The sequence below is a fragment of the Phycodurus eques genome, chromosome 18 (assembly GCF_024500275.1).
Source record: "Phycodurus eques isolate BA_2022a chromosome 18, UOR_Pequ_1.1, whole genome shotgun sequence".
Classification (NCBI taxonomy): Eukaryota; Metazoa; Chordata; class Actinopteri; order Syngnathiformes; family Syngnathidae; genus Phycodurus; species Phycodurus eques.
This window is the reverse complement of record NC_084542.1, coordinates 11,547,240-11,559,350: the sequence shown is the minus strand read 5'-3', so window position 1 is coordinate 11,559,350 and position 12,111 is coordinate 11,547,240. Positions and strand designations below refer to the sequence as shown.

Here is a 12,111-nt window from a genome sequence, read left to right as displayed (position 1 = left end):
CTCAGACAAACAACACGTAAGTTATTTGCAGTCTCTGCACAACTGAAGTACGTTGTGGGGAACGTCATCTAAATGATTCAACACAAATTTGAACGGGCACCTGAAGAATGTAGACAAAGAGGAGCATGCCGTGTTTAAGCAACGCAGCGTGAAAAAAAAGAAGGAAAAGCTAAACTGACACAAACTCTGGACAACACCCATCCATAAAGTCGGGACAGTGCGAAAGTTAGAGAAAGTGTGTCATTAAGTGTGTCAGTAACAGTATTTATTAAAGTAATTGAATTGCAATAAATTGAATTACAGTAAGTTAGCACCCATTATTTCTGTCATGTTGTAATGTTGATCTGACATAAACTTATGTCAGTGGCCAATCCTTGAATGCCCCCTAGAGGTCATTGATGTTTTTAATTTTGTCTAAAATGCTAGCGAATAATTTCGTGACCCAAATGAGGATAAGCAGTACAGAAAATGGATGGATGGATACAGTACTCAGTATACTGCACACAAGTATATACAATAAATGAACAAGTCATATAAATGGACACATTGCTCCACCTTATTTTCGGGGGTCCTTAGCCAAACCGATGTGGTTTTGCACAATGCACACTCCGGCACTATATACCTACTGGGGTTGTGCCTTTAGTGTCCTCCTTCATGCGCACCCTTCCCCCTTTACGTCCGCATGCTGTCCTCAGTCACGTCCGCCTTTCCTCTATATAAGCAGCACGTCGGCAGGAAATGCTCCCAGTCAGCCAAGCGGAGCGCTTATCAAAGTCACACATAAGGCGCACCGCATTAGCCCCGTCCATTTTGGAGAAAATAAAATACTTTTAAGTGCGCCTTATGGTCGTGAAAATATGGTAGTTTGCATGTGAATACACTGTGAATAACAGAACTGTTCACAGCATAGTCTGGGAAACAAAGAAAAGAAACTTTTGCCTAAATAATTTTGGCTACCTCAATTTGAGTCTTCGGTGTTATAACTGCTGGTGGAAAAATATGGCTGAGTGGAAGAGGCATTGGCTGACAAATCCTGCTTCTTGACCAGAGTCTTGGTGTCTTGAGGAGACGGCATTTACTCATGATGTCAAAAGTGAGACATGACATGCCGCTTTCCTTTGCTTGTTTCAGCTGACACTCTTTATAGGAAGTTACAACAGTTGGCATCAGAAATAATCATTATGAAACTAATCGCTGCTGTTTTGACACAGATGACATGGAACAGGCTGTTCAGAGAGGTCTCTCTGAAAACAGATGTTCATTTAAACAAGAAGAGAGTTCAGCTACGATTTTGTGGTTTCTAAGGGAAAGGCCATGCCAGGAGGCAGCAGCTCTATTTTGTGATTCAGTCAGAGCCTCACAGATGGCAGCTCCAAAATCATACCTCTTCGTCCTTGTTGCAGCTCTCGTTTCTGCTACAGCAGCTCACATTCGGGTTCTGACATGCCGTGCGTGATGATTGAAAACTAAAGCAAACTGAATAACTGTGACTGCTGTTCTCATTCAGCTGCCTGTATTTTTCAGCCTGCACTGACCTTTTTTTGCATGTTGGGAAAAACCCAAATCAGATCATAATTCAATGCACTCCTTATTGAAATCCATGGGAAAGAAGAGTCAGTCCAGGTCAACTAAACGGTATACAATGTTAATATTTGGGTTATTTATGTATTCGTGTTTATTTTTGTGTTGTCACTGCCCAGTGATCACTCTTGACTTGTTGGAAAACCAGAACACAAGAACATACTTGCTTAAATCTGTAATGTGTAAATTAATTAATTTTGCTGTCAAACAAAAGCCATTTATATCCCAATTTTGTGAGGTTTTTTGTCTTTACTTCCTGGATAAAAAAAACAAAACCTTTTGCTTTATGTTGGACTATGACTTTATGCAAGTAATTCAATAACAGGCTATTTTACTCATCTTTCGCAACATATTCAAACTCATCTCTTATTTTAAGGCCATCATGAAGGTCTATAAAAATGTATCCTTTTCTCCAGATCCAATTATAAGGTTCCCTGTTAATGCCAACGACAATGATACACTACGATAGTATCACTGAATGCTGATGCTGCCATTGTTCTACACTGTGACAAGAGGGGAATCGATTTGGGACAACAGACAATGTCAATCGGGACAATGACAAAAATCTGTAGTGCTTTTCACAGTGGAGTCTGCCCAGCAGCATTCAGTCGCTAGCATTGTGAACTGCAGCAGTTCTGGGAGTTCTTGTTAGTCTAGAAAACTTCAGACACTTCATTGGTGAGGAAAATCACATGAAAATTGCAACCACTGAGGGGAAAAAATAAATCAATGCCATCCATCTCTGACCTCAGTCATTTATGTCACGTCTTTCAAAGTAACAGCCTTTCTGCTTTGACATAGAGGTTCTGAGTAAAGCACAGAACTCTGACAAGGCCAATAGGGTCAGACAGTTTTGTTCCTCGAGCTTAGCGGCTTTTGTAATATTGTATGTAAGAGAAGCAGAGGAGTCATTTGTAAATGTATTTTACAGTTAAAAGCTGGTTGCGCTTAAGTCTACATGCTACATGTTAGCTGCTCGTTGGGGCTTCAATCATTTAAACTACTCATGCTGCATTCCAGAAAACTGAAGAATTCAGACTCCGATCAGGAAAAGTGGGCTGAGTTCCTACTCACAAAGTAAGAGGGAATTGACTATACAGGCAGGAGACTTGCGTTTAGGACGGAGTTCTGTTCCTACTGCGCAGACATAACCTGAATTTGTTCAGAAGTAGGAAGGCGCCGGTAAATCTGGCTAATTGAAATCATAATTAAAATAAATATTTGGATAAAGAACATTTGTAGGCTTCAAATAAGACAAACTAATGAAAGAGTAAGTACGGCGGTAACTGTACATTCTTTTGCTGACGGACGATGGATTCTTGCTGCACAAATGAGTTTGTAGCGCGGCGTTCATAACCTCGAAATGCTGTATGTAGGTACCATCATAAACCGAGGACCCCTTCTATTCGAGGCACAGAAATCTGATGTTACACGACAACAGCGGGTGCCTTCCTAACGTAAAACGTTAATGTAAGAACGTTAACTGAATTGCTCGTAAATGATATTGACATTTTTCTGTTCTGTGTGGAAACTGCTGTAAAGATATCTGTAAAATATATTTTAAAAAGTGAACACGAATCTTGAAATGGTTGTTGTCAGTATACAGCAGCCCCATTTCTGCACTTGACTATTCACAAATTCATGAAGTTTTTTCCCCCCATGGAACCTATTACCACCTATTTTGCTGAATGTGAATGTACATGCCCAGTTCTAGTGATTTTTTTTAAAACCAAAAAATCTGGAAGCCATTTATTTTAAGGGTTATGTAAAATTTGTTTGAAAAGATTAAACTGAGGTCCTAGTTTGTAGTATATTTAGTTTAAACTAATAATATAGACAACTATATATTTTACAATTGGAGGGGGTGTCAAATATTTGTGTTTTTTCGCTATTCACACTTGTTTGTTGAAGACGTTTCACCTTTAATCAAAAAGGCCTCTTGAGCTTGAAATTTTTCAAACAAAAAAGAACAGTCCAGTTGCCTTGATTCAACCTTTGCTGGTTAACATGACCTGGATGACTGAGAATCTACACAGACACATTGCATCAGCATGATGACACAATCGAAGTCAAACAGGTTCAGCCAATCGCTTTCCCACTTGGGAGAGAGACATAAAAGCGTGACCACTGACCACAAACCTCAAACTACCCTAATTAAGAGCGTAAAGTGATTTTTAATCAATATGCTGTGAAAACAATTGGTTAAAACATCACACGGGTAGCTAGCTTTTCCTGTTGAGATGCAAATGAAGGCAGCACATTGTGTTTTAGCATACCAAGGTATGAGGAGGGTACCAAATGGCTGAAGTTTCTGAACGATGGGTTCTGCTGGTTTTACGTAACCGTTAAGATCCTGCAGAGAATTGTGCATAGTCTGAGTTATTTCTCTGTGGACTGTAATAACCGTTTGGAATGGGTAACACTTCAACAGGTTTCATTCTGCCAAGGTCATATTCAATCGATAGAGCCTTGTCACAATAGTGCTGGAGTTATCCTCCAGAAATGCGGCAAATTACACAAACAACAGTTCATCATCCTGTAGTTTCACAAATATTCTCTTATTAATTGGGACCATAAATCACTGTGCTGCCAAGAGAGGAGTGAGCAAATTTTAGACTTCCGCAAAATCATGTTGAAATGTTATTGTTTGGTTAATGCATCCCAAAAATTTTATGGTTTACTAGTGTGTGGATTATCAGCCCATGTTTAAGTTTAGCCAATTCTCATTGGGCTTGCACAGCAACTCCAGGACACGTCTGATGACTAACGTGCATTCCTGATGGTGTTGAGCATGTCTCCGTAGAAGGTGATTCCCAATTACGGTGCCGCCGGAAATCATCCAATGTCACCTTGTGGGAAAATTATTATTTATTAATCTCTTTGTTCATCTATCTATTTACTTTTTCAATGCAATTATAGTAGTCGTCTATTATTGCCGCATTTTTGGTATACAACAGAATAAGTCATGACTTCCTGTGAGTAGATCATCTTTGTGTTCAATTAAACAGGCCAGGATTTCACAATAAGTAAATTTGTGAGTACACTGAAAAAAGATCCTTATTTTAGTACTTGTATTTTTGTGACGTTTTTGTTTGGTGGTGTGCCGTGAGATTTTGTTTTGATAATGTAAAATGGGTGCCTTGGCTCAATAAATGTTGGGAAACACAGCCGTCCACACACGTCCATGGGATGTTGTTGATTTGGTATGGGGCCACTCGCTAATTGCTGCAATTATACAACCCTTGTGACTAACTTTCTGGACTGTCCTCTCACTTACACTCAGTTTCTGCAGGCGTTTATGTATTTCATAGCCACTCCCGCCACACACGGTAGCAATGCCTGGTTCAACGCCCGTCCTATTTGCTACTCATTTCATCCCTTCTCCACAGGCTGTAGCACTACCTTCCCAGTCCACATTATATGTATAAATAGACACCAACTCAGATGTAATTTTATACTGCTATTGTTCTGTCTTTTGTCTGTATTGTTTTTCTCTGTTCACTCTTTGTGTATGTCCCTTCTCAAACCTTGTTCAGTCTGACTGCATTTTCCAATAAATATCCATCACAATATAAATAACCACAAAAGGAGTATATAAAACTGCTCTGTTGCACAGAAAACCGCTCTGGGGAAAAGAAAAAAAAAAAAAAGAAAAGGTTTATAAATCCTTGAAAAAGATCATGTTTGGCCATCTTGACACATTCTGTGCCAGGTTATCTTGTTTTGAAAACCAACGGTATTTACTACCAGAAAATAATTAAAAACAATTTTTTAAATCAAATGATCAAATCAAAAAGAAAAATGTTACGAGAAAAATATACTCACCGAAAGTTGTGTAATGTGAGCAGAATCACATATAATGCAGTAAGACTCCAATGAACTTCTTTTTAGACTTGAGTGACAGTCAAGACAGTTTTATCCTTAGTATGTTTTTTTTATAATTAACACTCATTAAAAATGTAAAATGTTACTTTCAAATCCAAGCTGCGGTCTATCCCATTTGACTTGGGGCAAGAGGTTGAGGACACCATATACTGGTTCACACTTCTTCAAAAATTGACTTTAAAATCTTTTCCGTCTGTTTGACAAGGGATCAGATGATGTCTTTTCCTATTCTTTCCAATGGGAAAACTTGAATTACAGTAAATACGGACAAACATTTTGGAAGACAACCAGTATGTGTAATATTAATATAATATGCATCCTTTCAATAAAGATTCCATTAGTGGCAATTGTGCCAAACAATAAATAGAGACAATTGCCATAAATTTAATTTAATGAAGGAAAAATACTATATCTGGATAAATACTGTTATCGGGAATCGCGATATAAATCCTGAAAATATTGGTAGTTCTATTTCACAGATATAAAATTATATGTCTCGGGTTAATAATATGTATTACAGTGTAATAGAAACTCAATAATCCCCCAATATATTATGTGTTAGTTATAATGTTTGGCAGCAAGGAATTATAATTATTTTCACAGGAATTTGTTGTGATTTGGTGGACTCAAGATGCTGACATGATGCTAAAAAAATAAATTAAAAAAAAAACAGCGTATACATCAGCATTGGCTGCAAAATTCACATGCATATCACAAATCTGCACAGCGGCTCGGTTCGTGTGGGTTTTTTTTTTTGGGTCCAAACAAACAAACACAGCCTTCCGTTTTAGCCTCCAATACGTCTACCGTTATTTAACTATACCCAGGGTGTAATTTATAGACATGAAATATGAAGATAAGAGCATGTACAAGGAGGCAAACCGTAAATTTCTCATCTGTCCACTTTAGCTTGTCTGTTAGCCAGTAGTGGTCACAACATTAATGCATGTTCTATCCCCTTACTGGCCCATCAACGTTAGCTTCAGCTGCTACTCACCCCGCTCTCTGGGTTCAACGGGTTGTCCTCCAAATTAAAGCACGGCCGCGCCGAAGGTTTGCCAACTCGAAAATCCCTACTACTGTGTTGATTTGGAACGACTGGATGCGACGGACGGCGTAGCAGAGGAGCTCAGAGCATCATCATTAAAAACTGCATTATTGCTGCTACCGCAGCACAAACAGCGCCGACACCGACACTGGGCCGCTAAGCATTGTGGGAATGTACTGTAGACTCACGTACGAAGAAAAACAGTGGAATCGGTTTGGTCGCTATAGCGATAGTCGCCCGGCTAGCTCAGTCGGTAGAGCATGAGACTCTTAATCTCAGGGTCGTGGGTTCGAGCCCCACGTTGGGCGCATATGTTTTTCCTCCATTCTTTAGAATGCCAATTTTACGTGGTAATAACGCTTGTACCTTACTTATCTTCCGTAACGGTCGGAAAATGGTCGTTCAAATTCTTATTCTAATTCTAAATTATTAATGAAATTGAGGAATTTTACATGTACAGTACGTTATTATTCGTGCGATACCAAGGTGGTTGGGAGGGGGGCGCTACGGTATCTAAATTTACACATTACCCGAAGAAGACTCGAAGCGAATCGCAGTTTGATGACGTTGACACTCGCGGTGGGAAAATGGAGAGAAAACACATGTCAGCTTTCTCCCTGTATCAAATGATAGAAACTGAATCGCCATCTCCTGCAAAGAAGCGTTCATTTCAGGTAAATTATTTAAAAATTTAAAAATACATATTTTTGGTGGCGTAGTTGTTTGTGAGCCCATCTTAACCCACTGATTGTACTCTTACTGTGCAGCAGGTTGTAATGTTGACAACGTCTGCATGGCCAATAAAACATTCTAATGCAAATCTAACAAATGTCTCATATATTTGACATATCAATGTAGCCAACTTTAAAGTCAATGCTTGTTTACAACTTTCTCCCAGAGATAATTGCCTTTGCGCCCATGCTCCCAACTCATATAACTCGTTTTAGTTAGACTATTCAATCATTTTTATTTTACATATGCGGTTAAAATGTTATTTTTTCTAGGTGACATATAGGAAAAAGAAAGAGAATGGCATTGAAATTGTAAATTATGCAACACAGGGGAAAAAGAGGAAAAAGAAAGCCAGGAATCATGCAGCAGAGGTTTCAATACAGGGACTGAATGAAGTAAGCTTGTGTCTTCTTTTTAAATAACTCATACCTATATTGATGCAAATTTATCAGGACTTATTGTGCCCTCGGTAGTTTGTGGTTAAGTGTTAAAAGTGTGTTCCAAATACAGCTGGAGTGTGTAAACGGCGGAGAGGAGGCACTGACTGTGTTACTGGCTGAGCTGGCAAAAATCAACAACAGCAAGGAGCGTGCCAGCAAGCTTTTCCAGTGGCTGATCAACCCTCTTCCCGCCAAGGCCTTCTTCAGGTAGCTAGATAAAAGGGTTTGACAATAAGAAACCATCCTTTGCACTGTATAAACTCAGCGCGTTTTACCCAACACAAGATGAAAATTAATCTGCTCAAGTTGTCTGTTTCTTAGCAGGAATTAAACGCTCGTGGCTTGTTTTGAAAAGTGGCAACTCTGAGCTTTTGTAAACTAGCTCCACATTGTTTGCAGCCACATTGTTAGTGGAAGCAATGCAAATGTCCTGAGGAATAAACTCATTAATTGCCCATCATTGCTTTGTAATATTGTTACTAAAAACCAATATAGAGAAAAGTAAATTGCAGTGTTATCATTCGCTGCCTTTTTCATGTATATTCTTGATTATAATTGTTTTCATCTCAAGGGAAACATGGGAGAAGAAACCTGTTCTTGTCCAGCGTAAAAATCCAGATTACTACAAGGGATTATTCTCCACTGAAGAGTTTGATCGCATTCTTCGAGAGGTAAGAATCACGCTCAGTGTTTCAGTTTTTAATTGCCAGGACAGAAACCTTTAACCACATGGTTGCGGTGCTGCTATTTTCCTTTTTATTTAAAATAAAGGAGGATGTTCAGTATGGAGTGAATCTAGATGTCACAAGTTACACAGACAGCAAGAGGGAAACACACAACCCCCCCGGAAGAGCTCTGCCATTTACTGTGTGGGACTTCTATGAGGTATGATAATAAATGCCATTGCTGTTGAAAGTTGTAGAAAATGTTGCATCTTAATTTCAAATGTTAAAATATTCCTATTTCCCAGAATGGCTGCTCTCTCCGTATGCTGAATCCTCAGGCGTTCTCCTCCACTTTGTGGAATGTGCTGTCCATCCTGCAGGAGTATTTTGGCAGCATGGCAGGCGCCAATGTGTGAGTACGACTTCTACTCGGGGCACGACGGAAGATTAGCTTTTAGTTCTCGTCATGTTTTATCAATTTAGCTACTTGACGCCGCCCGGAACGCAAGGATTCGCCCCACATTATGATGACATCGAGGCATTTGTGATTCAGCTGGAAGGAAAGAAGCACTGGAGGGTCTACAACCCAAGGTGAGATGACATAAGGAATCTTAATAAATAAAAATAAATTCAGACTATGTGTTGAAAGAGGTGCAATAGTTTCTTGGTATGAGTCAACAGTTGCTAAAGTTGGCATATTGTGCCCATGCTTGCCTAGATTGAGATAGGCTCCAGCTCACCCGCACAAGCGCTTTAAAAGTTTCGTAAATGTTCTGTTTTAAATTTCATTTAGGTCAGATGATGAAGTCCTGCCCGTGCTTTCAAGCCGTGAGTACAAGAATAACAAAAAATATGACAGAAGCTATTTGTGTTACTGGTTATATTTCTAACACTCCAGTGTTTTGCATTTCCAGCAAACTTTGACCAGTCAGAGATTGGGAAACCCATTCTGGAAGTGGTGCTGGAGGCAGGAGATCTGCTTTACTTTCCCCGAGGGTTCATTCACCAGGGCGACTGCCTCCCAGACGCGCACTCCCTGCACATCACCGTCTCCTCCTACCAGAAGAACAGCTGGGGAGATTTGCTGCAGAAGGTAATGTACTCTCATCTCTGCTGAGAGAAATAAAGGCTACAAAATACAGTAAATCCAAAATATCGAAGAAAAAAACAAGAACAAGAATTCCTTGTTCATAACATAGAAATGAAAATGTATGGAAATATAAACCCTGCATTGGTCTCCAGCCAGTTTCAGGGCATAAATAGACCGACCAGTCACATTCACACTATGGACAATTTAGAGTCTATTCCAGCTCAATCCGGCAGACAATCTCAGAGAGTAAATTTTTATTCATGATTCCGATTGAATTCGAGGAAAGAAGTGTCAACTTCATTTATTGTTGTTTCAGATCTGAATTAAAAAAAAAAGAAAACTTGACTACCGCCTAATAGAGTTTGAGTAACATTTTACCTTTTCCTTTACAGATGGTCCCAACCGCTCTTGAAATCGCAATGGAGGAGGATGTCGAGTTCAGACAGGGTTTACCCCTGGACTACCTCTCATACATGGGCGTTCAAAACTCTGACAAGGTCTGTCTTTATCCAACATCAACATTTCCCTGTGCTTTTATCCCTACTTACCCTCGTTTTCTCTTGTGTAGGATGATCCACGTAGGACAACATTCTTCTCCAAAATTGACCACCTAATGAACAAGCTTAAGAATTTCGCTCCGGTTGATGCAACTGTGGATATTAAAGCCAGAGATTTCCTTCATGACTGCTTACCTCCAAAGCTCACTGCAGGTGAGACACTGTTATTTCGTTGTCAAGCCCCAGTTAAAATGCAAATTTGTTCTCGCATTGATGCATTTTATGCTTTAATTACTGTACTTTCTGAGCATTTACTGATCCGGCTCTGTTTGAACTTGCCCCCCTGCAGAGGAAGCAGCCAGCAGTGTGCATGGAGCACCTGCTAGGTGGGAAGGAGGGAGTGTAAGGGCTGCAGGCGCACACATCACAAGCCAGACTGGAGTCGGACTCCTTCGAGCAGGATGTGCTCGGTAATTTTGATTTATGCAACATAATGTATTTACGAGTTATTTTAACTTACAGTTTATGATTTATTTCTTTTTTTCCCCTAAGCCTATGCAGCGATGGAGACGCTGTCCATCTTTTCTACACCACCGAAAACTCAAGAGTTTATCACAAAGAGGAGCTGAAAAGCTTTGAAATAAAACCTGAGGTAGATAAGTTTGGACTATTCTCACTTGTCTTTTTGACTTGTTTTAAGTCTTCTCAAAATCTATCCCTTCTCCAGCACACAGATGCAGTAGAGTTTGTGATCCATTCATATCCCAAGTTTGTGAGTGTGGGAAGTTTCCCATGTGATTCTCTCCAGGAGAAGGTGCATGTTTTTCTTGTGACTATAGTACAGAATTTTTGTATGAAGTCTTGATCATAATTCAGATGCTTCTTTTCCTCACCAGATCTCTTTGGCCAAGCTGCTTTTTAAGAAGGGGGTCATCCAGAGGGAATTACTTCAGTAGTGGCAACACATTTTTCAGAAAACAGAATTTGGAGAACTCAAAAATGGTCTCGTGTACACAACCACCTAACTTAATTTTGGTTTCCCCAAACTATGAAGCAGTATTACGGCCACACTGAAAAACAAGTCATAATATTACAGGAATTAAGTTGTAATTTAAATGTGCGGATGCTAAATTTCCCAAACAAGTTTGAGACCAGCAGCTGCTGTCCATCTCTAAAGAACTGACATACAGTACATTGATTAGGTAATAACATTGTTTTTAACGTGTTAAAAACATTTCTGGTTGATAATTGAACCCACCAAGAGGCCATTTCAGTTTGTGTAGTTCTTTCTCAGGAACAGACAAACAATTAGTCACGTTAAACTGACAGTGTTTTACAAAAAAATAAATGGATTTTCATTGTTTCTATCATCCCTTTCGTATAGCTGATGGCTATTTTTTTTTTAAAAACAATTTTTCCTAATTTTCCTACAATTGAAACCAGATATTTACATACACTTTATAAATGTTTTTCCCCTCACTAAGATGAAATCAGACAAAACTTTTCATTTTATGTCAAATTAGTATTAAAAAAATTCCTTTTTCTAAATACCAGCGTAATAGGAATTTTGAAAGACAAATTTTCTTTGCTTTCTTTAAAGTCAGAAGTTTGCAATAATTTTGTGTTGCGTTTAGTGTTTGGTACCATTGCCTTTAAACTGTATGACTTGGGTCAAGCAGTTTGGATACCATTCCACAAACTCTGAGGATATCTTGAGATGTTGCTTCATTATTTCCACGTACTGTTCTTTATGATGCCATCTATTTTGTGAAGTGCACCAGTCCCTCCGAAGGTTAAGCAACCCCACAACATAATGCCGCCATCCCCATATTTCAAATTTGAGTTGGTGTTCTCAAGCTTGCAAGCTTCCCTTTTTCCTCCAAACGTAACAATGCTCATTGTGGCCTCACAGTTAAATTTGAGGTTTGTCAGACCACAGGACATGTCTAAATATTAAGGTCTTTGTCCCTGTCTGTATTTGCAAAATGTAATCTTGCTTTTTAAAAATGTTGAATTTTGACTAATGGCTTCTTCCTGGCAGAATGACAATGTAGATCATGTATGAACACTAAATGTGACCTTATTCTCCAAATTTGTGAACTCATCTGCACATCTGAAGCGCATCATAAATGTTGAAACTGAGCAACTGTGTCTTGTCCAGTATCAGATTTTT

At 39.1% G+C, this 12,111-nt stretch overlaps 2 protein-coding genes and 1 non-coding gene across 6 annotated transcripts in view; 2 read left to right on the top strand and 1 right to left on the bottom strand.

Moving 5' to 3' along the window:
• Window positions 1-6,743, bottom strand: part of extl3 (exostosin-like glycosyltransferase 3) — a 25,698-nt gene extending 18,955 nt beyond the window's left edge. Inside the window, exon 1 of one of the 2 annotated variants that reach the window (XM_061703573.1) lies at window positions 6,464-6,743. The gene's annotated coding sequence lies outside the window, so the exon portion shown is untranslated. Of the gene's footprint in view, window positions 1-5,406; window positions 5,495-6,463 lie in introns of those variants that run through there. The other variant, XM_061703574.1, reaches the window with a different exon arrangement.
• On the top strand, window positions 6,502-12,111 carry riox1 (ribosomal oxygenase 1). Of its 3 annotated transcripts, XM_061703582.1 has the most exons (15): window positions 6,507-7,188; window positions 7,519-7,641; window positions 7,757-7,893; window positions 8,258-8,357; window positions 8,458-8,571; window positions 8,657-8,763; window positions 8,835-8,942; window positions 9,145-9,179; window positions 9,266-9,444; window positions 9,834-9,938; window positions 10,010-10,151; window positions 10,288-10,408; window positions 10,491-10,590; window positions 10,666-10,752; window positions 10,835-12,111. In XM_061703582.1, exons 1-15 carry the CDS (start codon window positions 6,967-6,969, stop codon window positions 10,892-10,894), a joined length of 1,740 nt encoding a protein of 579 aa, XP_061559566.1. In that variant the 5' UTR covers window positions 6,507-6,966; the 3' UTR covers window positions 10,895-12,111. The 3 variants fall into 3 exon arrangements, with proteins under 3 accessions (XP_061559564.1, XP_061559566.1, XP_061559565.1); XM_061703580.1 differs by having other exon boundaries at window positions 6,502-7,188; window positions 10,491-10,752; XM_061703581.1 differs by having other exon boundaries at window positions 7,576-7,641; window positions 10,491-10,752.
• On the top strand, window positions 6,750-6,822 carry trnak-cuu (transfer RNA lysine (anticodon CUU)). Its single transcript has one exon. It is a non-coding gene; the product is annotated as a tRNA-Lys (tRNA).